The 27,515-nt window shown below is 34.1% G+C and overlaps 1 protein-coding gene across 3 annotated transcripts in view; it reads right to left on the reverse strand.

Moving 5' to 3' along the window:
- Positions 1–2,960: 2,960 nt before the first annotated feature.
- The window catches only part of LOC143249422 (uncharacterized), a 49,207-nt gene continuing 24,652 nt past the window's right edge, over positions 2,961–27,515 (reverse strand). For all 3 annotated transcript variants that reach the window (XM_076499246.1, XM_076499249.1, XM_076499248.1), the window contains exon 3: positions 2,961–4,652. In XM_076499246.1, the coding sequence (XP_076355361.1) occupies positions 3,534–4,652 (1,119 nt within the window). In that variant the 3' untranslated portion in view covers positions 2,961–3,533. The remainder of the gene's footprint in view (positions 4,653–27,515) is intronic.

Below are 27,515 nucleotides of genomic sequence, written 5' to 3' on the forward strand. Positions count from 1 at the left end.
CCCCAGTGGAATAGTAGCATGTCTGTAGACTTTCAACGCTAGAAACCGGGATTCGATGCCGTGGTGGGCAGAGCACAGATAGCCCTTTGTGTAGCTTTGTGCTTAACTATTAGGAACAAAACAACAACAACAACTTGCCAGAATGGGTAGCACACGTGGGCATACTGAAACAGACAAAACTTATATCAGTATAATAGTGCTGTCTGTTATCTGTACCATGTGTATGTAACTATTTCGCAAGATGTGGACGGATCTTCACCGACATTGGTATGGAGGTTCATTAGATCTATCTAAATTTTAAGTGTCTGTTTGTATTTTTTTTCTATATCTGCTGAGTCCACCGAGGGGAATCGAACCTCTGATTTTAGTGTTGCAAATCCGTAGGCTTACCGCTGTACTAGCGGGGGGCAAGTTTTAAGTTTTGTGTCTTGAGGTTTTAATTGGCGCTTTTGCGTTTTTTACCACTATTTCGCCCCCTTTAGGCAGATCTTTACTAAATTTGACATGAATATTTGTTGGGTCCTTGTGGACGTACTTGCAAATATTCATTTTTCGCGTTTTGTGTTTTCCAGTGTTAATGGGCGTTTTTGCGTGTGTGCTGTTAGAATTATATACAAGGGAAGCACCTTTTCATGTCCTAAGATAACCCTTCATTAATCATGAATTAACATAACTTCAGTCCAGGGGACGGTTATTCTCGTTAATATACAAATAACTAATAACATTAATTTTTTTAGAAATCTATTAAAGGGGTTTCTCGTTCTTTATCCCTTTAATTTCCTATATAGTATAATCAGGCTTTACACAGTTTTCTATGTTATAGATTATTTATTATCTTTATAAAGTGTGTTTCTTGAATGTATATACAATTGAAAGTGCTTTGTTTCACAGATATGTTCGTGCCATCACGAAAAAGAAATATCAAATGAAAAATAGATTTGACACGTGTTTCCATAAATGTTCGACCTACATTGGAATGCTAGAGTCAACAGTTATTTTCAACTATAATGGAATGCCTTATGAGACATGTGGCCGCTTCAAGAAACACCAAGATTTAAGCATCTCTGTCCGTGATTTAAAATTGCGAACGTGAATACTACCTCTGTAACGTATACACAGTCGAAGGTAAAAATGTGTTCCGCAGCAAATCGCGGTTCGAAAGTTGGATCTTTTAATTTGTGAGCCAGTGGGCAATTCGTTATGCTACATTCCATCTTAAAACGAAGTTGCACAAATATCTTATAAATAATGGATCTATAAGATAAAATAATAAGAAAGGGTAAAATGTATTATAATTTCTTTGCTGTTATATGTATAACATAGGTTTAAGCTATACGTATGACGTTCAAAATAAAGAAACAACACATTCCCTCGAAACTAAACACAACTGTTGGAAAAAGGAACTGATGGTGGGTCATGGAATCTACTATTTCCACCCGTTAATTATTTATTTAGTAATAAATACAGAAGTTGTGAATTTGGGGACATTTATGTGTGTGAAGAGTTTGTTTTGAATTTCGCACAAAGCTACACGAGAGTTATCTACGCTACCATTGAAAATTTAGCAGTGAAAGGCCAGATGGAAGGCAACTAATATTGCCATCTTCCACCAACTGTTGGGCTACTCTTGAACCATCGAATAGTGAAACTGATCGTAAAATTATAACGCCACCACGGCTGTAAATGTGAACATGTTTGGTGTGACAGGGATTCGAACCCACAACCCTCAGATTATGAGTCGAGTGCCTTACAAGATTGGCCATGGCTGAAGAAAGCTTCATGGAACTAGGAATTCGTGTTGTAGACTTGCGTAGACATTCGCAAAAACGTTCTGTTTCCAGTTGGATTTAAATGTTGAATGTGAAAAACCCGATATTAGGTTTCACAGATTCGGTAACGGAAATACTAACTGCTGATGAAATTTTCAAAATTTGAAACTATATAACTCTATTATATATCTCACTTAAATATTTAGTAAAAAAATAGAATAAAACGAGAAAACTTTCTCTAAACGAGAGAAGCGTTAAGATTATCTACCGGTACAATTAAACTCACCGTTGTTGAAATAACTGCTTTTACTCTGTCTAATAAATTTCGTTTGTTTGTTGTTAAGCGCAAAACTACACAATAAACTATCTGTTCTGTGCTCAATATGAGTATCAAAACCAGATTTTTAGTGTGTGGGCCTTCAGACGAATCGCTTAGCCACAGGGCAGGGTGGTTGGCCTTTAGAATGAGTTACCTTCGGATGTAGTGGAAGTGATAAGTTTAAGTGGGTTCAAGAGAAAACTTGATAACTATACGAACGATAAGGGCTGAATTTAAGATTTTTATTTTATTATTTATTTATTTTTGAAATATATTTATTTGATAGTTTAGTTCAGGCGATGGGACAACCGAGACGAACCAATCGGCCCCTTTTAATTTATATGCAAAAACGGCTCGTTCTTCGGTCACCGAAGAAGGTCGAAACGTTGTTCGCTCTTCTATGTAAAATATTTTCTCAAGCCAAACGAGCCGTTTTTGCATATAAATTTCTCAACAAGTGGGTTTCTCGACATCACTGACCAATAGGCCCCTTGTCCGTAAGCACTATTATAAGAAATAAAATAAATTGTTTCTTTTTTCATTTAAAACTTGCTATTCAAGATAAATGTTTCAACTATGAAATATAACATTTTTATGTTCTTTTAGCTTAGAATACCAGGTGATTAGGTCGTAGGGGCGTTCTAATGTCACGGTCAATCCCACTATTCGTTGGTAAAAGAGTAGCCAAAGAGTTGGCAGTTGGTGGTGATGACTAGTCGTCTTCCCTGTAGGTTTCATTGCTGAATTTTCGATGCTAGCACAGATAGCACTTATGTAGCTTTGCGCGAATTTCAAACCAAACAATTCTAAAGTTCTGTTGCTTTCGATGAAATATAAACATTTTAATTTCTCATGAAAGAAACAGAAACAGATTACCGTTTTTCCTGTGTTTTTTAATCGTTCCACTTTTACATCACCCAAAACAAAATCTATACATATCGATATATTTTTTTCTAGTCATTTGATTTCAGTTACATCACAACAAAGAATTTGTAAACTGACACCGAACACAAATTATCTATTACACCTATGAAATATAACGCCTACGCTGGCGAAGATTGATCAATAGATTTCTAGTTTGTCTCATATTACGCAGCAATGACAAAGAATGATAATATTTTAACAAGCATTTTTTTACTGTAAGATCTAAATTTTTGTGTGTTCTTCTTACAAGCACCTTATGGGTTTAGTAAAGAAAGATTTGTTAAAAATTGTTATTATCAATCTTATTGCGATATAATATGCTACAAACTACCAACCTACTGTATATGTGGTTATAAAACACTTGAAAAATGTTTACTTCTGTTGAGCCATCATCGAGTCAATAATGTGCCAATTTTTAATTTTTTCTTTTCAGAATGCGAAGATGTGATGTTCATGTTTTAGATTTTATTTCTAAGAATATTGTTTGCCAATTTCCCATACTGGTCTAAACATGAAAATGTTTATTCTTTGTTATTCTTCTTTAAAGTAATGGAATGTTCTTTTCCAGTCATAGAAGCGTAGTTCTTAATCTGGTGCAATGCTATTAACTGGTTGGGGAAGCTATTCTGGTTTGATTTCATGCCTGTTGAGCAGATTTGGGATCTGCTTTTTGAAACATCAATAGGTTCATATTGGAAATACGATCGGGACGTTTCTGCCTTTGACATCTGATTTCCAGTAAAAATAGGCAACATGCCAGACTGGATCATTGTGGCAACTGCACTGGTCTTTGAGGTGGGCATTGAAAGGGGTGTACCATCGTAACCCATTTGCTCACTGTAAGCCAAATTAGAATGGTTCCGAGAATTGCACTGGGTATTCGCTGTTGTTTCTGTAACATTCGGTGGACGATGTTCCAAGCCCAATGAAGTTGTGTGGAGCCGAGAGTGGTTATTAAGAATAGACTGAAGACATGTCTCTGATATGTGAGGAAGTGGAAAATGGTTAGTAACTACACATGAAGTGTCATGGTTTGATGCAGAATAAACAGTGTTTGAAGAAAAATTGTCCGTGTGAATCCGGCTTGAAAGAGTGAATGGTACCGACTGTGGACTTTCTCCGAACGGCAGGTGTGTGTTTTTTTCCAAACACTTTTCATGTTTTTGTACATGTTTAGATAAGTGGCTCTCTTGGGTGTAAGATTTTCCACAGTGCATGCAAATATGAATTTTAAGATGTTTGGATTCTTTATGCTTGGGAATATGCTCTAAAAGGCTAATCTCGTCGGCAAAACATTTGTAGCAACTGTTACATTTGTAAGGCTTATCTTTTTGGTGACCGCGAGAATGAGACTGGAGATTAGAGAGTTGGCTAAAAGCTTTATTGCAGTCTGGATGACGGCATTTATAGGGTTTATCTCCAGTATGGGTACGGATATGTTGCTGCAGGTGGGAAAGTTGAGTGAATCTCCGTTGGCAGAGTTCACAACGGTACGGCTTTATACCAAGATGAATACGAGTGTGCTGTGACAAATATGAAGAGTTGGCAAACGCTTTGGAGCATCGGGAACACTTGTAAGGTTTGGTTTCTCGCATGTGGCCTTGAGCATGTAGCTGCAAGTCTGCCCTGGAACCAAAAACCTATAAAAGAGAGAAGAAGACAAGGTTAGTGCAAAAAATGGATTTAAAATATCTTTAGATTGTCTTTGTTGTGATGCTAAATTTTCTAATGTCTTATCTACTATGTTAATCACGATCAAATAAAGGGACAATAAATGACTAAAGCTAATGTTTTATAAAGCTTTTTAGTTAGACAATAACAATTTAAATTGTCAAATTCTTGGAATAATAAAAATCCAAAAACTCTTTTTTTTCATGCTGTTTTAGTTTGAAACTATATCAGCTTCCAGCTTAACATTACTAGATTTATGATTGTGACATCGTTGTATTGCAAGCTTGATTGGTATAATAATCTATTAAGTCTGATTAGACGCATGGACATTCAAAATATTTCTATATTTACAACGTTTGGTTGATATATTTGTTTAGAGAACAATGTAAAGTATAGTGTGAAATTGCAGTGTAATTGAATTGTGAGTCACAGCATGAACTTGTAACATTATTACAATTTTTGTTTACAAATATGCATGGTAGTAAAATTTAATAGTGTTAAAGATCATAATCCACAAATGCGCGCGATCAACTCATCTATTTATGATTCAAATTTTAATTCATTTCTGGGTCCCCAGTCTTGCAGCAACATGCCGACGGACTTGTAACGCTAGAAACTGGGTTTCGATACCCATGATGAGCAGAGTACAGATAGCCCATTGTGTAGCTCTGTGCAAAATTTCAAACCAAACTCATTTCTGGATAAGATTTAGTGAAAAATAAAAGATTACCTACACTATAAGTCACTGTGTGCTCCAATTTTGTTTTTGCCTAAGGCAACTTTATTATGATTATTGTAAGGTCTCGGAGGAAGGAACGGGGAAAGAGTAGGTCGGCAGTTTTGTTGTTGTTTTTTTCGTATTTCTGAGGTTCTTATAACAAAACAAACATTTAATACTTATTGAGCTATCAATAATGACTGAAGCAAAAATATGTACCTTGACAATTGTTAGTATGTACATTTTTTACTGGCCAGGTGGTTAAGGCACTCGACTCGTAAATTGGGGTCGCAGGTTTGAATCCCCGTCACACCAAACATGTTCGCCTTACCATGCCTAAGTGTAATTAATGCTACGTTTTACGTATTAAAAAAAAAAAAGACGAATAACTGCAGAGAATTGGACGATATTTCGCTGTAGTTTCATGAAAATGAGGCTGTAGAACCTTAGCTAGCAAATCCCCAGGTTATATTTCAAGAAATTTGCTTAAATAAAAATTATGGAACTCGCAAGAGACATTGATATCCTGAATTGTTTGTTATTTCAACCTCTTTTTACCCCTTTAACTTGGAATTTCGTATTTTAATTTTGGTTTTTGAATTCAAGTGTTATTTTTAGATTGTCATATCCACTGCGGTACGAACTTCACAGTGGCCTTGCGGATCCGAGGTTCCATAGCTAGCATCTAGTTACAGCTGAATAAATTTTTTGAACTCTGTACTTCGGACATCCACACTATTCGATTAAAGCAGCTCAAGAGTTGTTGGTAGGTGATGTTAACCAACTCTGAATTATCAAGTGAAAAGTAAGGTCTGTTAGAGAGGATAGCCTTCGATGAGCTTTGCACAAAATTACAAAACGAAAACAAGCTTTATATCCCAGTAGAAATACACGTATCTAGGAGACTTACATTTTTGTATCACATATAGCTTGTTTAATCGTAATTCATTTAAATTTTATTTTAGAATTATATTGTTTTCATCGTAAACAGACGCTTAGTTATTCTGTGTTTACTATGATCTCATAGACGCTGAATTCTTCTATATTTATTTTGTAGTGAATCATTAGTTTTCTAAAAATAGCCACTCGAATTCGTTACGCTCAAGAAACAAAATAGCAGAACAAACAAGATCTTAAACGTGTGATATATATAAAAAAAAATATTATTATTATTAAATAGAGTATGGAGTACGCTTAGCTGTTACCCAGGAAAGAAATATGACAAACTGTATGCTCAAGCATTAACATGTCCACTTCATTTTTTAAATAAACGTTTTTCAAGCATCCTATTATAAGTTCCGAAAGGTATGTTTACTTAATTTAAATATTTTATACATCCTGTTCGTGAGAGTTTTATTTATAATTAAAAATGGTTGCAGGCTACTGGTACTTGCACTGTTTCATTGGATATTGTTTATAGAACTACAGAATAATAATATTAGAAAAAGTATTGTATGCATATATATCGACTGTTTTTGATCTTCAGTATGTAGTTATTTTAATGCAGATAGAGTTTCACATTATGATAACATTTACTGTCTTAGATCGTGGGATGACGTACTGTAATTTAAAAACATTTCATTAGTTTCAGAGTAGTTTCAGAAGACTTACTACAGATGTGGCCGTGATTAAGACAATTTATGATTTTATGGTAATGTTTCATTAATTCAAATACGTCTGCTAGTATAAATAGCTCCTTACATCAGGATCGGGTTGAATGGTTAGTATGCCAGACTATGGATCTGTTTTCTTATTTTGTTAGAGCAGACAAAAAGTAATAACAAAATAAATAAACCAAGCACCGCACTTTGGGGCCTTGATTTATGATGCAAGAGTCATGGCTAAATCACACTATTCGATTTGCAAAAGTAACCCAAGAGTTTGTGGTTGGTGGTGCTGGCTAACTGCTTTCCCTTTGAGGCTTAGCACGACCAGGTGGTTAGGGCGCTCGATTCGCGATCTGATGATGATGGGTTTCGATCCCCATCTCCGAATATGCTCGCCATTTTAGCCGTGGGGGCGTTATAATGTGACGGTCAATCACATTATTCGTTGGTAAAAGAGTAGTCCAAGAGTTTGTGGTGGGTGGTGATGACCAGCTGCCTTCCCTTTAGACTTACACTGCTAACTTGGATACAGCTAGCGCAGATAGTCTTCGTGTAGGTTTGCACGAAGTTCAAAACACAAACAAACTGATTTCTCTCTGATATACCAATTCAAAAATTATAGGTAGCTAACGCAGATAGCTCTCGAGTAAACCTGCACGAAATTCAACAAATAGATAAAATACATTAGGATCACACAAAAAAGCTGTCTATGTATTAATAATTTTAGGATTAACTCATGAATTGTCTTGTATGTTTTGTTTTAAGTCCTATTCGGACCTGGTATAGTCAGTCACTCTATCAACTTTTCTCCTTATTACTCTACAGTCGTTCAACATTGACTATCTTTTTCAGAAAGACCCCCAGATTTGAGGCTGTTTAATTTTCTCTAGGTACATTATCAGGACTTAGTTTTGGTTCATGGATTTACATCTCAAAATTTATTAAAGTTTTATATCAATATTCCTTAGCAACAGATGGTTAGAAGACAAAGTTTCCACTAGCAAATAAAGTTCACAGTTGTGGGCCTACTTAATATCTATAATTATATACCTAAGAAGAAACTTTCTTTAAAATAAACTTATAGGTTGATGCTGTTAATTGTTTCCAAATGCCTAATTCTAACAGATTCTACAAACAAAGCTTTCTGTAATACCGTGTATTTAATTTCCAGTTTTTAAGTTCTAGGGGTATTAAAAAGGATGTAATTATGTTACAGAAACACAAGGTTGTAATTATTTGAGCATAAATGTAAAAAAAATAAGTAAAAAGAAATTTCGTGAATAAAACGATTCACTTGTTAATTTAAAACGAAAAAAAAAAGAATTTTCAATAAACAGGAGGTCATCAACGGCTCCATAGAGGTAGGACAAAAACAAAACAATAAGTATAGCAGCAGCTGTTGAAGAATAACTGTTCAACCCCATATTCATATCTATACAAAGAAAGAGATGTATATATGGTTAAAAGAAAATGAAATTGCAAAGGTCAGACAAGTTCTAAATCAGATTGTAAAATAGAAATAGCTACATACAAGCATGCAGGATATGGGTCCATTCTGAAGTAGTGCTAAGCAATATGATTCAGAGGAAATATTATGCGTAACCTGATTTAGATTCAAACCTATATTTAACAGGCTGCAGACTAGACAGGTGCTCTTAAAACGTTTAATTCGCAAAAAACCTTTAAACGTTTAACCCTGATGTATTGAATTATTTGTCTGAGCTGAAATGTCATTGTATTTGTAACTAGGGTAATAAAAACATTGTGGAACAAATGAAAAGTTTAATAGCTTTTAAAGTTCAGTACGTTTTCTAAGACTATAAATGTTGACAACAATGTAAATTTCAATCTGCATAAAAAGAGCTACAGTTTAGCAAATATTAAAAGCAGATGATACATATTTATATATTAGTTGTCCTAATATCATTCATTTAGATTAGTTGTTAAATACAAAGCTAAACAATGGAATGTATCTCAGAACGGCTGGTATGAGTATTGACACTTTTTTTATTGATAAGCAGAGAACATCGTTTCGACTTTTCTGAAATACATTTTTATTTCAAGTGGGTTTTTCGTCATCAAGAAAAAACAATGAAATAGTTGTGCTTTTGTCCAACATGGGTATTAAACATATAATATTATCTTCTTTCCTATATAAGGTAGTGTAAACTTTTTAATGTGTTGACTCTTTACATAAGTTATTAATAAATGAATTTAATAAGGCCTGGCATGGACAGGTAATGGTTAGGAGCGATTGACTCGCAATTTAAGGGTTGCGGGCTTAAATCTCCGTCCCATCAAACGTACTCGCTCTTTCAGCTGTGTGGGCGTTATAATTTGTCGCTCAATCCCACTATTCATTGGTAAAAGACTAGCCCAAGAGTTGGGGATGGGTAGTGATAATATAAAGCTGCCTTTCCTCATGTTTTTCACTGCTAAATTAGGGATGGCTATCGCAGATATCCCTCGTGTAGCTTTGCATGAAATTCAAACAAAAAACACACTTATTTAATAGGTACTATACACTAAAATCCCTTTATCCACTACAATAATCTTCCTAAATAATAATCAAGATCAGCACACAAAATCATAAATATTAATATTTACCAAACAAACAAAAATAAAGCATCTGAAGAAGATACAAATAACACTACTAAAGAAAGGTGCTTAGAGAATGTTTGATCACTTAACAGCTTTATTTAATTTATTCTTAAATTAAGGATACATCCCTACCTCTCAGAAGCACGCAGATGTACTTACGTTCTTAAACGAAGGAAAACCATTGGATAAGACGGAACATTACAGACGAATCAATTAAACTAGTTGTCTAGGCAAATTTTTAAAGCGAATAATTAAAAGTGGGATATCAACTTTTTATAATGTTTATTTTAAAATTATTTGAACTACAGCATAATGATTTAAGATTCAAATTAAAAGAAAAGGAATTACCAATAAGAGTTATTCACTGATATCACTGCACAACAATTTTTTCAGTTTTTGCTGATTGTGACAGGTACCTGGTGGTATGCACAAATATAATTTTGGTTTTGATTCATCACGTAGGAACTCTGAGAAATAGACAGTTAACTGTTTACCGGCAATAACGTATTTAAATGCGTTTATGTTTCTAATACGCTATTAAGTTCAACATAATTAAAATTGTTTTGCTCCTGATTTTCGTTTGTATTCAATGTCCGGTGCATCACGTTGCAGTGTCCAACAGTATTCAGCAAGCATTAACGGATCCCAGTTGCCCTGATATCGTTTTTTCATTGTAGCAAACCTGAAGATTTCGATGAAACGGTACATGATGGGATGTGATTTTCGTGATCAGCAACCAAAAATCTATAAGGAATACCCAACAGTGTTCAAGAAGCAAAAACTTTGTTGTGCAGTGTTATTCAACTTTTTTGACGACAGAAAATGTAAAGTAAGTGTTGAGGGCACCTACTCGAAGTACTTTATTTCTGAGGCGGGTGTTCCTATCGTGTACATCTTGTACATAAGCGAAATTCCATTAATAAACGATATTAATTGTAATTCAACTTTACGGTTCGCTAATGATATGGCTATTTGGAAGAACTCAAACACACCTTCAATAACATCAAACAATTTATAATCAGTTTTAAACCAAATAGTCGAGTACTGTCAGAAATATAGACTTAGAATTGATCTACTGAAAACAAAATTAATATTATTCATAAAATCACTTATATTACATAGAAATCCTTCTAAATAGTACCTGAGCAGAGTTTTTCTTGATACCAGTTCGTTAGCAACATTTTTAGGCTTAAAGTATGATTCAAAATTAACTTGGAAAAAAAACCAACAACATATATACGAAATTAGAAAAAAAGTGTCGCAACGCAAGAAGCAAACTGTCTTAAAATATTAACAGACAAAAATACAGAAGCATCCACAGAAAATATTAAAATGAAAATATATAAACAGCATATCAGACCAGGAATATAATATGCGTGCCCAGAATGATTAAATGTAGTAAAAGTAAATCTTAATTTGCAAATAATGGATAATTCAGCACCCACCACAGCTTTCAGGGTGCCAAAAACAATAAATTCAACATTTTTACACAGTTACGTTAACCTATTTCCATTAAAAGATAGATTGACATATTGCTCGTTCCTCCACGTTAATAAAAATTTATATAAAAAAATATTTGTTAACAACAAATACATCGCGAGATCATGCATGGTATTAATAGGGTTAAGGGCTTTTCACCATTAAATTTCTATGTTGGAAATAAAACCATGTGCACCAGACATCAAATAACCAAATAGAGCAAAAAAAATTAAATTACACTCAATGCTGTTTGTTTTTGAATTTCGCGCAAAGCTACTCGAGGACTATCTGCGTTAGCTGTCCCTCATTTAGCAATGTAAGACTCGAGGGAAGGCAGCTAGTCATCACCACACACCGCCAACTCTGGGTACTTTTTAACAACGAATAGTGGGATTGACCGTTCCGTTATAACGCCCCTACAGCTAAAAGAGCGAGGGTGTTTGGTGCTACGGGAATTCGAACCCGCGACCCTCAGATTACAAGTCACACGCTTTAACCTACCTGACCAAACCGAGCCACACTCAATGCTAGTGGCGTTACATTCAAGGAACGTCCCTGAAAAGACGAAGAAGTGTTTTGTATTAGAATTCTCTCAGCAGCATTTGACAGTTCTTAAATCATTAATTCAGGAAAAAGGAAAAGGTAGAAAATATATCTGACCCTCCTAGGTCCTTGACGTAAAACCCGCTATCCAACGTATTCACATACGTATTATGATACACTCTGTTTTTAACTAATGCTGCATTTCCTGTTGGTATTAATATAGTAATTTTTCTTCTAGCTTGTATTCGTTTCTGTTTTCATACTGATTTTTAAAATGTTTATGTGTTGTTTGTCTGCTTTTGGCACTATTGTACAGTTTCTTTTCATGTTATTTTGTAATAATTTTTTCGATGTTACAAGAAAAAAACATTAAAAACCCATTAATACTATTGAGTTACTTTAGCCTATTGTTTACATTGGACTATTTCTATCTCTAACTTATACCATAACATTATCCCTTAATGATTTATTTCGTTTTAACGTTGTTTCCTCTAATGAATAAACTTACTAATGAGTCTTTTGTTGCTACTTTGAATTATTATTTTGTGAAACTTATTTCGCTGTTTATGCATGTAGCAACGCATTGTATTTTGATAAGCCTACTTATAAGCGTCGGATGGTTTTAAATGAACACAGTAAGTTAATATTTTGTCTAAGTGCGTATTAAATAAAATAAATTATTTATTTTATATACCTTTCATAAGAGAATACATACGTTGTAGGATTATTGAAATTTGTGCAGTTTATAATATTTACTGCATCGTGGACAATATCTTGTACAAGATCCTACACCACAATCAAATTCACGCACTATAAAGATTGATATTACAACATGGTACAATTAATTAAAGCGATGGAGATCTGTGATTATAAAGCTGCACAGTATTATATTATTCTGTACTATATAACAGAGCACAACACAATATTATATACTGCTCATATGATGTATTTTTAATTGATAGGGCCGGATTAAAGACTTTAGAACCCAGAGCAAATTTTATTTGGGGCTCTCAGAACAGAACATCATAAATAAGTCAAGTACAGTCCAATACTGTTTGTTAATACAGTTTTGGCAACACACAGTTATGAACGATAATTAAATATAAAATAACAATTATGATATTTATTACAAGTATAAAGTAATGACAACAATCTTTTTGAAAAAGAAAACCTCTAAGACGTCTTAATGAAAAATAACAAAATAATAGATTTATACGAAATGACTAAGTCGCTGTTGTCATAGCGACACAGCTGGAAACATATTTTCAAATAGTCCTCCAGTTTTGTTTGGATTTTTTTCCCTCGCAGTCAGGGAGTCCCAAAGCAATTGCACGTCTTCTCCTGTACCCATCATTTTATTAAAGGTTACTTTTATATATCAAGTTGAGTTATTATATCTAAATTATATGTAAATATATTTAGATATGCAGTTTATATGTAGATTAATTGTATAAACATGCACATATAACAAATCCACATGTTGTTTTAATATATAAACTGTCAATAAAACAAATAGATGTGTTGATTCATGCAATACATTATACTACAGGTTAAATGTGTGTAATTTATTAAATTGCAGGTTAAATTATAAGTTTCTATTCCGCGCATCTTGCGCATATGACATAACCTCGTTCATCACAACTGACACATCTGTGTACTGTTCTGAATCAGAAAGTAGGAAGCTGTACCCTCAAAGGCTATTTATGCAGAACTATAGCTTAATAATAGCTCTGAGTATTATTTGTGAATACCTTATTTTAAACAATGTTCTAAGTTGTTTTAGTCCATTGTAGCCCTATAATTCATCACATTTTAAACACGTTTCTTAAAAACTATTTATTGTTGGTTACAGGGTTCCTAATAACACGTATCATAGAAAAGTACCATAAATATTGCAATTAATCTAATTTTTCAATGATGAGCTAGATAGAAAATTGCATAATTTCGCCCAGTTTTTTTTTTCTGTGTGTTCTTGACACTGTGTGTTGTTGAAAATAAAAAATACGAAATCACTCAATGTGATAAACCATGCGAACCCACCGGCAGTAAACGGCAAGTAGTTAATTTGAGAATAAACGTGAAACAGTGCTTGGCTGTTAAGTGTGACTTGAAGTTGACTTATTATACTTCATTGTAGCAGAGTAATATCCTTATATTTCTTTACTGGGTATCGTCGCGATTTCGTTTACAAAATCAAACAAAATTTAAGATACACTTCACTGACGAACTATTTTAGACACTTGACGCTAATTCTGGTGATCCAACAATGCACTCGAGAGTTTATAAAGCTAAAATTCGGAGCTTATTCCCTGTGTTGGGGAACTGTACGTCTGTAGCTTTCGTTTCAAAACAAACTATTAGTTCCTAACAGAATGTGCATTATGTAAATACTTAAAATATTTTAAGCTCAATGAACAAACACAGCTAATCTATATTTGTAAGTTCAATATCACAAATCTAAGTCACCTTCAGTGTCACAGCGGTCTGTCTGCGGATTCACATCGCTAAAAGCTGTATATCGATACCGGTGACATAAAGAGCATAGATAGCCCATTTAATTCCAAACAAAACACAAATGTAAAGGTAATTCCGCATGATATTAAGAGTACTATTTGCAATGCTCTCTTATAAATTACTATTGTAAAAAATGATTAAAAACTTACTACATCTGCACTTCAACTGTACATTATTTTCCCGTGTAGATGACTTAATTTTTGGAAATTTGCGACTAGACGTTCATCACGCACGTAAAAATAGAATAAGAAAAGCTTCAATAAGCCAATGTTTTCTTTATAAAAACGGAGAAGAGATTGTCAGACATGATGTAACCTAGAAACGCACTAATTTGCTCTTAAACTGTCAGTTTAAACAGTTTAAAGAACGGCTTCCTATTAATGTTTAATTTTTTGTAAACACTGACAATTTCGTAATCACCCTTCCTCATCCAAGAAAAAATATTATTAAATAAGTTACTTAATCAATGTAGTGTTTAAATACAAACCCTGCATCAAAACTGTTTAATAAATCTGTTTACTAATCCACAAATTTCTTAGACGTTTAAAATAAAATGTTAAATTTTATTACATTGATCGATGAGTTAAACTGTGCAAGTTTTTAGTACTCGTTTAAATGACATATTACACGTAATCGGCATGGCAACACTGCCAGTTCACCATGTACACTATTTTATCAGAAGGTTAACTTATGCTGCAGTGAATTTTCCTTTTGATAGCTTGACACCGAAAATGCTTAGATTAACATAATTTAATTTCTGAAAGGACGTTTGAGTTATAAGAACACTTTTATGAAGATACTTTTAAAATGTTATACACTTGTTCTGGGCAGTACTTTGTTTGGCAGCACGTGATACATATCAGAAAGGTGTGACAATGCATTGGGAACATTGTAGTTATACGTGAACTTTATAAATAAGTGTGTTTATCAGATGTCATGAAAAAGATACTTTTAAATTGAGTATGTTATTTCATTCTACAGATTTGACCAGCATATCGTAGCATATTATTAGATGAAAAGACCAACTCGTGAGAGGTCTTTGATTAAAACGCTGTCAGTAAATAAAAGTACATTCGCTTCATAATTACGAATCACAGTTTCAGTGTGACTTATACTAAGAATGAACTACATTTTCTTACGAAACATTGAAGGTGACATTTCTAGTGGCTGAACAAGTGGGGCAACAGCAGTTGTAAACTTTATCAAAATATAAAGTTTAAAGGCAAATATTAAGCCACTTTGTTTACTACTCACATGCCTAGCTTAACGTTCATGATGGCTGGCATGGCCAGATGGTTAGTGCATTCGACTCGTAATCTGAGAGTCGAAGGTTCGAATCTCCGTCGCACCAAACATGCTCGCCCTTTCAGCAGTGGGGGCGTTATAATATGACGGTCAATCCCACTATTCGTTGGTGAAAGAGTAGCCCAAGAGTTGGCGGTGGGTGGTGATGAGTAGCTGCCTTCTCTCTAGTCTAACACTGCTAAATTAGAGACGGCTAGCGCAGATAGCCCTCGTGTAGCTTTGCGCAAAATTAAAAAAAAAAACAAAAAACGATGTTTATGTCAATCTAGTTTCATAGTATGTAACCAAGATGTTGACGTATTACGAACTGGGCTTAACGAATGCCACTAATATTACCGAAATTTAAAAAATCGTGTGCAACATTTTAACACGACTACCCCGAAAAAAACAACACATACTCAATACAGGCTAAAATTCAACCCATACTTTCATTAGCTCGATTTAGTTATACTGTTGACTCGTAGTTAAAATTAAAATGGACGCTGCCAAGTCTATTCAGTAATCTACTTAGATGACATTACTGTCAATAATATTGTTTTTTGCTTTGGTGATGTCGAATTCAACAGCTGTATATATGTTGCTGTAAGTGGTTGTGATAAAATTAGTTATCCATTTGCTGGGCTAATGCTACAAAACGGTGCACCGGTAAAACCCTTTCTAGCTACGTACAGCAATGTCTAATTAGCAATTTTGCAAATTTGAACATCGAATAATCATGACAATGCGTGGCGCCATCTTTATATTTGACGTAATTCATGGTTGGTAAGCATTATGGAAATATATGTACCATGTTTAAAACTGTTGGTAAGAGAGCCGAAATTTCGCAAATAAAATTTTTAAAAAAATGTTAAAGAAAAGAAGCGTGTATACCTCCTTTGTACTCTTATTGACCGGTTAAACATATTTCTGAACCAACAAGTAAATATATCATATTAATATATTGAGGCCCGGCATGGCCTTGGTGGGTTAAGGCATTCAACTCCTCATCTGAGGGTCGCGGGCTCGAATCTCCGTAGCACCAAACATGCTCGTCCCATTCGTCGATAAAAGAGTAGCCCAAGAGTGGCGGAAGGTGGTGGTAACTAGCTGCCTTCCCTCTAATCTTACACTGCTAAATTAGAGAACGGCTAGAGCTGATAGCCCTCTTGTAGCTTTGCACAAAATTAAAAAAAAAAAAAACAATAAGTAAATTCTTATTTAATTTAAGATTTGGTGTCGCATATTTTTTGAACCAATCGAGACTGAAAACACAAGAATTAAATATAGCATTATAAGCATTTCAATACACAGGGCGAGCCAAAAGTAGGTGGACAGCATTTGGAATAGGTTTATGTATCGGTTATATTAATGCAATTGTATATTATAACTATGTTGCAACTATATTATTTGTGTTATATAATTACAATTTTATAATTACATTTGTTTTAATTTAATCTGTTTTCTTTTTTTTAGATTGTTAATAGAACCCATAATGTCAAATACTTTAAATACAGATAAAAGAATATGGGTGTTAAAAGAGTATTGGAAATCTCAAAATACTGAAACCGTAAGGAGAAAGTGGGTTGAAACATTTGATACTCCAGCTCCAAAAAGACAAACCATTTACCGTATCCGTGACAAATTCGACGCCACTGGCTCAATCCTTAATGCTGCTAAAACTGGTCGACCCAAAACAGTCTGTACAGAGAATAATAAGCAACGTGTTGCCGATGTATTTGTTCAAAGTCCAAACAAATCCACCAGAAGAGCTTCTATGGAATTGAACATAGCACAAACCTCTATTAGGCGAATTATAACGCAAATTGGGTTGAAACCCTATCGACCACAACTAATTCATGGCTTATTGGAGGATGATCCAGACAGGCGACTGCAATTTAGTGAAATTATGCTGAACAAGATTGAAGAAAACCCAGGAATTTTAGATAACATTGTGTGGAGTGATGAAGCTTCTTTTAAATTATCCGGTCATGTCAATAGACATAATTGTGTTTACTGGTATAGTGAGAACATGCATTTAACATTAGAACAACAGCTAAATCAGCCTGGTGTCAATGTTTGGGGTGGTATTTCAAGTTCTGGTGTTTATGGACCATTTTTTTTGGACGGAACAATTACAGGAGATAAGTATCTCGAAATTCTAAGGAATCAAGTTGTTCCCCAGTTACAGCAACAACCTAATTTACATGACTTTTATTTTCAACAAGATGGGGCCCCTCCACATTATTCCAAAGGAGTTCGTGAGTATCTTGATGAAACATTTCCATTGAAATGGATTGGTCGAAGAGGTCCAATCGATTGGCCGGCACGTTCACCGGACTTGGCCCCTATGGATTTTTTCTTTTGGGGAGTACTCAAGGAAAAAGTTTATAGTCAAAAACCAAGAAGTGTCGGTGATTTAAAAATTTACATAAGAGATGCATTTCAAGAAATTAATGCCCAGAGTGACTTGTGCAAAAATGGTTGTCGAAGCGTAAGAGGTAGACTTCAAAGCTGTGTAAATCAAGAAGGAAAACAATTTGAGCATTTGCGTTAATAAATAACATTTTATTTTCATTAATATAATTGTCTTATTACATATATTTGTACGTATACGTGATCTCTAAATAAATGTTTTTTTACTGTCCACCTACTTTGGGCTCACCCTGTATATAAAACCTGAAAGTTTGTGGCAATGAATAATTTGGTAGTAAATTCTCTGAAAACTATTACCATTGATTCCAAATACACATAAACAGTAGACGTTGTAAATGAAGTATCATTAATAAAAGACAAAAACATTTTAAATTAGTATGTTGAAAGGTTAGTATAGTTTTCATTGAAAATATAATTATGTTACAGTAGTAATTTAAAAATTGGATTGTTTTTCATACACTATTATTACGTATTACGCTTGTGCATTAGATTTAGGAGATTGTTAGAGAGATAAAGTTCTATTGGAAAGGAACATATGCTTATATAAGGATGAGAGAAAAAAGTTGGTGGCAGGTGTTGCTAGCCTATTGCCTTTCCTTTAGTTATTTCCAAAAGATAAAGTTGGCGGTATTTGTTGGTAACCAGTTGCCTTTTCTCTTGTCAGCAGTTAGTGAGAGGGTAATATAAGCCTAGTAGCTTCGCTATAATAAAGACAGGGCGAACAAGTTTGGTGGCAGTATTTTGATCACTTGGACAATTGAACTAATCAATAGTAATAATAATCGGAAACCCTGATATCAAGTGATGAATTATTTTCATGATAACTGACAAAATCAAGATTTTATTAAATTTATTATTAAAATAATCAAAAAAGAAACGATCGAAAACACTAATTTCAATTATTCGATTAGTTTACGTGACACTAATGGATGTATTTACTGTTCGCTAATAATCAATTAATCTATTAAATCAAGCAGTTCCAGTTCAGATACTAGTTAGAATTAATGACATAATATTACTAGTCTGATGTAGGTTTGAATGGTGGGCATGCTCATTGAAGGTCGTTGAAACAAGTAATGTAGTCAAGCATATGTAGCTAGAGTCATTATTATTTTGAGATAAATTACTTGTTTGCACGCCTGGAAGAAGTAACACTCGAAATGCAACAGCTCCTCCACTTCGAAACTTGCAGCACGGGTTGTTGTTGTTTTTGTTTTTGTTTTTTTCTCTCAGAGTAATTATCTATAATTATTAATAAATAAATACAAAATAATTTACTTACAAACTTTGCGCGTGGCCCATATTCTTTTCAGACATATTTTTGGAATAACTAGTTTATATGTGTACTTAAACGGTGATATATATATATTCTTTTACCCCATTTATGCTATTTTCATAGTATTTAGGATTTCAGTTAAGATGGCTGAACGCACTGCTTTACGTGGTTCAATAACGTATGCCTGCCTGAACTTACATTTTTCATAAAATATATATCTTATAAAGCTATTGCTACTACTTAAATTAAGAAGGTTTATTAAGTCTTAAAACAAAACTGTTTAACATATCGCTTATAAAATTGTACAGAACATCACGTTTCTTTAAAAAGGTAGCTAATCAAAGAAATCTCACAAACTGTGAGGCTCATAATGCCTGCATGAGTCGCTGATGGATGTATGTAGGCATACATATATAGGTACATTACTCGTTCGAAGACATGTTTCAAACTACAACATAACATAAAGTCCCTTCAGTAAATTAAAAACTTAAACTAATTTTTTAGTTTTCAGAGAAATCATCGATTCCCCCTCATTTCATAAGCAAATCACTCATTTAGAAAATAAAACTCTTAATTGGAGGCTAGCAGTTATTTGGCAAATTTATGTCCTCTCGTTTTCTTCTTTTTGGAATACGTCACAAAGAAATCAGAGGATTTTAGCTTCGGGTCCTTTGGATAATTTTCTAAACTTCAACTATTTTAACCTATTCATAAAAGATTATTTGAACCATTTAAAATAACCCAATATCTTTTTGTAACTAATCAGACCAAAAACTGTCAAATTATTGGCATAGACAGAATGATTTTCTCCTTTTAACATGTGATCGATATGCCTATAAATATACCGTAAAATTATATCATCTTTACTACTATTGCTTTGATGGTCTTAATGGCTGTTTTTTACCACTTTGCTAAGTTCATTTTCTTTAGTTATACTATTGAATGAATTTTAATTCTCTTCTGTTCTGTATTAAATGTGGATACAATTTATAATAACTTAAAAGCAATTATCTGGCACGTATTAAACTGCTCAAAAAATTAAAGGAACAAGTGCGTTTTCTTATATAATTTATTTCAGTGTTCCAAATGTGATAATATTTTTACTTTTTAGCCTCATTTCACTTCATTCATTTTTTAATGTGTGATGAAGAGTAAAACATGGAGAAATAAAATTTTTAAAAATGATCAAAACTGATATCCAATATGAAACAATACTGTAAACAGTTTGCATGCATTTATTCAAGAAATGTTTGAAACATTCAATATCTAGTGTGATCTCCACGGGCTGTGACACACTCCTGACACCGATTTGGCTCACTTCGAATCAGTCTATCGATGTTATCTTGGGGTGTGGCAGCCAACTCGTCTACCAGGTCTTATCGGAGTTCCTGTACATTCTGAGGAGGGTGCTGGCGTTCACTATCACGCCTCAACAACATATCCTAACAATGTTCAACCCGATTTAAATCTGGGGATCTAATGGGCCACTCAAAAGTCTCTATTTCTTCCTCGTCAAGGAAGTCCCTACACAGTCTGGCGACGTGGGCCTTAACCTGTATGAGAATGAACCAATCGCCAACAGCACCGGCAAAATGACTCGCAACGGGTTCCAGAATTTCGTCTCTGCATCGTCGTGCGTTCAGAGCACCTCTGTCGAGTATGAGTAAGTCCGTGTGGCCACCCAAGCATATACCTGCCCAGACCATTACAGAACCTTCTCCATAAGCGTCTGCTTCCTCAATGTTACAGGCGGAAAATCGCTCTCCTCGGCGTCTCCATTCTCTCGCACGTCCATCATTACGAGACACAGTGAACCTGTTCTCGTGTCTCCACAGCACGGTGGCCCATTGACGAAGTTCCCAGTCCAGGTGCTGACGAGCAAACTCCAACCTGGCTGCACGGTGTCGTGCTGTCAGAATTATTCCTCTTGCAGGCCGTCTGACGCGAACGCATCATTCGTGCAGACGGTTGCGAATTTTCTGGGTCGATACACGGGTTCCAGTGGAATGCTGAAGGTCATTTCGCAGTGACCGAGCCGTAGCTAACCTGTCCCGCAGAGCGGTAGTCACGATGTAGCGGTTCTCTCTGGCTGTTGTGCAGTGATGACAGCCTTGACCTCGTCTCCTGTCATAAGAGTTCGTCTCCTGGTAGCGTCGCCAAAGTCAATTGATGACGCTTGGTGACACACCGACGCGCTGTGCCACCTTCCTTTAAGTCTGGCCATCCTCCAGCACCTGGACCGCCCTGACCACCTCGTTCTCTGTCAGATAGCGCCTGACTGCTTGGTTACACAAGATGAAGGTACACACTGACAAAACGAGCCGCAGAAGATCCATGTTGGTGTTTGTTTCGAGAATTAATGAGGAATGCATAGTTTCACGTAACAGCCTTATATAGGGTACCTTGAGTGAGATGAGTTTCGTTTGAGTTGCTTCAAACTTCACTCGCGAGCTTACAAACGAACGGATATGTTTTTCATACAAAAAGTTAGTTATGACAAAAATATACTGAAATATGTACTTGTTCCTTTAATTTTTTGTTGAGCAGTATATAATTAAAGATTATTTTTCAACCTACGGCGTCTAGAATATGCCCTGGTGGATAAGATGCTTGACTTGCAATCTACGGGTCGCTGGATTCAAACATGTTTTCCCTTCCACCCATAGAGCGTTATAATGTGACGGTCAATCTCATTATTCGTTAGTAAAAAGTAGTCTAAGAGTTGGTAGTGGGTGATGTTGACCAGCTTCCTTCTCTCTGGTCTATCATTTAAAAGCTAGGACAGCTAGTGGAGATAACCCTCAAGTTCCTTTTTGCGAAATTCAATAAAACAAACAATTTGCCAGTTAATCCAAATTAAAACACATCAACAAGCTCATCATTTCCGTTTATTGAATCCAAATTGGTTTTCTTTTAAGATATAATAATGCACTTAATAAACTGTGAATCTTTTTATGGAACTCTCTAGAATTTTTCCAACATCAGAAATACGATAAATTCATATACAATTTCTCGGCCCAATTGTTATAATCCATTAAAAAATAGGAATGGCAATTAGTTATTGTAATCCTCAAGCACCAGCCCACTACTTATTGACTCACCAGCAATGAAAGAGAGGTCCGTATATTCGACTTTTAAACACATTTAAAACGATGGGGAAGCTTTTTCTAGACCTCTTACCTTTCAGTTAATTTTAGCACTTCTTCTTACTACCAGGGAGTCAAATTTATATGATTTAGGTAAATTCAGCTATTTCCCAAATACTGTTTAGAGTTATAAATAGTGCTAATAGCTTCTATTGTAAAAATAGGTAAAAAGAAAACACTTAAAGCTCCAGCCATCTCATATTTTCCGATATTTAAGAATACAATCTCCTTAAAACAATTATTGCTGTTATTTTGTAACTATAAACAATGTTGTTAGTCAGTCTTCTGTTAAAATACCAAAGAGTCCAGTACAGAGTCAAGAAGTTAAATTCAACCAACAGAAGTAAGCTGATGTAAAATGAACTGTAATAGTTACAAAGAGTCACGTACAGAGTCAAGAAGTTCAATTCAACCAATAGAAATAAGCCGACGGCAGATGAACTGTAATAGTATTAAAGAGTCCAATACAGAATCAAGAAGTTAAATTCAACCAATACAGATAAGCCGACGTCAGATGAATCATGATACTGTCAAAGAGTCCCGTACAGAGCCAAGAAGTTAAGTTAAACCAATAGAAATAAACCAACGTCAACTGAACTGTGATACTGTCAAACCAACTGTTTCCTGAGTAGTCTACCTTGTTTTTAGGTCAGGTGATATCTAATTAATCCATCGTATTCTTGTTAATTAGAAAATGTGCACTTGTGCTTGTATTTATCAACTAATTCAAGCATACAAAATATTCTGTAATCACTAAGGACGAATATGTGCAGATAAAAAAACACAAACGACTTAATTTGCCCAAGAACGAATTCCTATTAAAGAATGGATTAATGTGTATTTGTTTTTGTGGGTTCAGCTTGTATTGTTAGTAGTAGTATGAAAGTTGTAGTCAGCGGCGGTCTTAGCCATTCTAGAGCCCCAGGCAGAATTCAGTAAATAGGACCCCATAATGATAAGAAAACTCAGAAGTAGATTAAAAAGCATAACATAGGGGGGTCTTTAAAAAAACGTTAAATTTGTAAAGAAACTTTTATAAAATTACATAGCAAAACTATTCTAAATTCAAACAAAAACATGTTTAGACATGCTGAAAACAAGTGAATTTTCTTTAATATAGAAAAATGCAAATTATTTTTATTAGCAGCAAACGACACAAACAATATTCTGAAAATTGTATCTGAAAACTCGTTTTCTTGATAGATCGTTACGTGGAAATTTACGATTTAAAATTTTTGCAGTAAAAAAGTAGAAACATTGATATGCATTTATATGAGTCGCTCTTTGCAGGTCTTATTTATGTCTCATATTTAAACATATAATTGATTTGTTACGTACTTCTTTTTTACTTCTTCGTTCTATTCATATACAATGGATGAACAGACATCCTTTTTCTCAAATTACATTATTCTGGTAGTAGAACGTGTCGAAATTCGACAATATATACAGTTATGGTTTTTCAAGCCATGATTTAAAACTAAGAACTACCGAACTTGTATTGGAAAAATTGTTTACAAATTACCTTTGTAAACAACATTTTCAGTATTTGAACCTTCAGGAACATAAGTATCGGTTGGTCGAATGTCCATATCCTGGATAAAGCTAACAGGTGCTGACCGTGAGAAAAAAAAAATTGTTTTAACTAAATTTAACCCTAACGGACAGACTTCCATTTTTGTAAATGATATCATGTAAGATTATTGCTTTATATATTTATAATTTTTAATATGCATAAATAGGTATAGAAAACAATGGATGTCAGTAAGGTATCAACCGAAAACACTGGTTTCGATAAAGAAAAGTAACTGGTTGAAACAGAAAACCAAACTTTATATTGAAATAAATGTGGATCAAACAGTTTTTCCACTAGTAGCTGTTCCACGTATGGTAAAACTGGACATTTAAAAAACTTTGTTATAAGTGGATAACATCTTTACTGGTTTTCGTGTGATGCAACTGGGTTCAACTGATCTGTTAAACAACCAGTTTTGCTCAAATACGCAAACTTATTTTACAATCGATGTAAGATAGTTCATAAAAATGAAATTAACGAGGGTGACCATGATATTTGGTATTGTCTAAATATACATGTAGGAGTATTATCTGTGATAGATTTGAAATAACTAACAATTTAAATGGTAAGCCAAATTTATAAGAGTAAAAGCGAAATGAATTATTGAGTAATTACTAGTGATAGTGAACAGGTTATATTGATATGATATATATACATTGAAATAAGTGAAAATGAGGTTTCATTATAATCTTATTTGGATGCATATCTGTGTATCTACCCTTCTGTTCACTGCTATCTGAACGTTTTATTTTCAATGCTTTGATTTAGGCCAAATTTCACCCATTTCTGTAAATTCAGTAAAAGAAAAAATAAATTATACATGTGTATATATTGTAACGTGAATAGTATATCAACACGCAACCACAACGTACGGAAGTTTACACTACATTTGTAATCGGTGATCGGGTTTGAAATTTTGGTTCCCTAATTGGTTAGTCGAATTACTGTTCACATGAAACCGAAAATCCGTGAGAAATGTTTATCTTAATTGGTTCAGCAACAGGATCAAATGATTTGTTAAATCTAATACTATCACTTGTGTTTCATCGTTTTACTATCATACGACCGTAACGTGTTAGTGCTCTTTAATATGTTTGATTGTACAGGATCCAAACACAGTTAGACATGATCAAACATGACAAACATCTCGGAAAGCAGCTTAAACTAGCATTGCTTTCACCATTACCTTTAAATAAGAAAAAAATATTGATTATTTATGAAAACATGGTCTGCAATCCATACAATAACCTAACCAATCATTTGTGATTTTAGTCATTAATTAATACCTAGTTTACTACCGTCGTCTGAAGAGTCCTAATAAGGACTACGTGTGGTGGAAAGAGCCAGGATTCGAACCTGGGTGTTCTGTATAGAAATACAGGTAAATTGTACGTCTTGGATATTAACCCATTACGTAATTGATTAGATTGTCTATTTGGATGTTCTCAAGAGGATATACAGGTTTCCCTATGTTCTATGAATATGTTTTAAATTAACTGGAGACCCGGCATGACCAGGTGGTTAGGGTGCTCGACTCGTAATCTGAGGGTGGAAAGTTCGAATCCCTGTCACACCAAACATGCTCGCTCCTTCAGCCGTGGGGGCATTGTAATGTGACTACTAATCCCACTATTTGTTGAAAAAAGAATAGCCTAAGAGTTGGCGGTGGATGGTGATGACTAGCTGCCTTCCCCCTGGTCTTATACTGCTAAATTAGGGAAAGCTAGCACAGACAGCCCTTGTGTAGCTTTGCGCAAAATTAAAAACAAACAAACAAAAATTAGCTGGATATAAAAATACATCTTTTATCCTTCTGTGTGTGTGTGTGTGGATCACATCCCTTTATTTTACTATAATTCCCCCTAAATGTGTGATATTGGTTATTTCAGATAGATCAGTATTACAAAGGCTCGTGTGTTTATTATAATCCTAACTATTTTATTAAGATATGGGAGTCCACGTTAAGGGTTACGTAAGTTTGGTGTTTAGGTGGTTTGGTGTGTACCAACTGTTTATGAAATCTCCAGGGTGTCCACTTCCAAAGGGGGCTGTTCTGTTGTCTTTCACAATTATTTTATTAATTTGTAATTAAAAAAACTTTAATTTTCAATTCTCTATTAAATGCAGGAATGCATGCATATGGAATTACGTTCATTTTATATTCATGAAAACAAATTATAAAGTGTTGCGAGACAAGATTAGAATATTTTCCCTTCATGAATCTGATGTTCCAAGGTAATAATTAGTTTCCAATTATTCTTGTAAAAGAGTTTAATAACGTGCTACAATAGTAGTAGACAACTCCGCACTTCAGAAATACAAACATTGTACTGTACTGAATAAACAGTTTGCCATTTATAAGCACAATGATGTCACTGTATACCACTCGTTGTGTGTGTTCATTTGTTATTATACTAATACGAAGCGCTTCTCTTCACGTATAAACAGTTTACTGCTACAGGCAAAAAGTGTTAGTTATGCTTCAAGATTGTTAATAATTCATCATCTGGTTTATAAAGTACATTTTAACTGGTTAGTTTGCCCTAATTATTAATATAAAGGTAAAACAATTAAACTGATTAGAATTGCACGTATGAGCATATCCGCACAAACTATTGTTCTTTGATTAATGAAACATGTTTATTCAAGAAATATCCAGAATACACGTGCTACAAATAGATTGAGTTTGTTTGTAATTGGAGCACTAATATGTTTCAACTGTTTGCCTAATTTAAGGTCATCTTACGATGATATAGTTCACTGAACGAAAAATATCCATTTTAACTCATATAAAATATCCATTTTAACTCATATACATTTATGCGTGATTGTCTTACATTTCTTTAATCTGCAGCACCAGTCGTTATTAGATAAAGTTATGTTTTGTAATAGATTTTGGAGATTGTATTGTTACACGACTAGTAACGAGTTCTTTAGATAAAATTATTTACCTGATAAGAGTCTACTTATGAAGTGAACATTACGTGTGCTTACGGCTTGGTCGATTCGAAATAAGCACACCATAAAACTGAACCGAATGACGTGCTTTAAAATTACAAACAGAAATTGAAACATAAATTACGAGTTGAATAAAATGGCATACGTATTTACAATAATATTGGATAATGTAAACTGAATACATATACATATATTGGATGAGCAAAGTTTTAAAAATTAAGATAAACCACCATATACTAAACAAGTAACTACCTCGTCTTTTACCCTATAACTTAAGTTTGAAAAAAACTGTGAGGACTATCAAAGAAGACATTTTGCACAATAAACAAAGTGTTAATAATTTAACTTATACCATGTTAAATTTCTAATTTTAAAGTTAATAATAAAAATTTGTGTTCACATTATGTTAATGCAAATTTCAAGTATAAATCCAGTTCACTAGAACCAACCTCATAAATGTGCCAAAAACAGGGAAAGCAGTGAAGTCAGTAGGCCTAATGCTTTGTGGTAAATAGTAAAGCTGCAGATGTCTTTCATACTCATGACGAAATTTAAATCAAAGCTGTATAATAAAAATAAATCTATTTTTCGCTGCCACATGTCACTGTACTGGAGGATTTTTTTTGTTCTATACCAGAACTCTTTAGATGAACTGGACTTGATTGCACGCAACATTCTATACTTTTACACGCAGGAGGAA

The sequence above is a fragment of the Tachypleus tridentatus genome, chromosome 4 (assembly GCF_004210375.1).
Source record: "Tachypleus tridentatus isolate NWPU-2018 chromosome 4, ASM421037v1, whole genome shotgun sequence".
In the NCBI taxonomy this organism is placed as follows: Eukaryota; Metazoa; Arthropoda; class Merostomata; order Xiphosura; family Limulidae; genus Tachypleus; species Tachypleus tridentatus.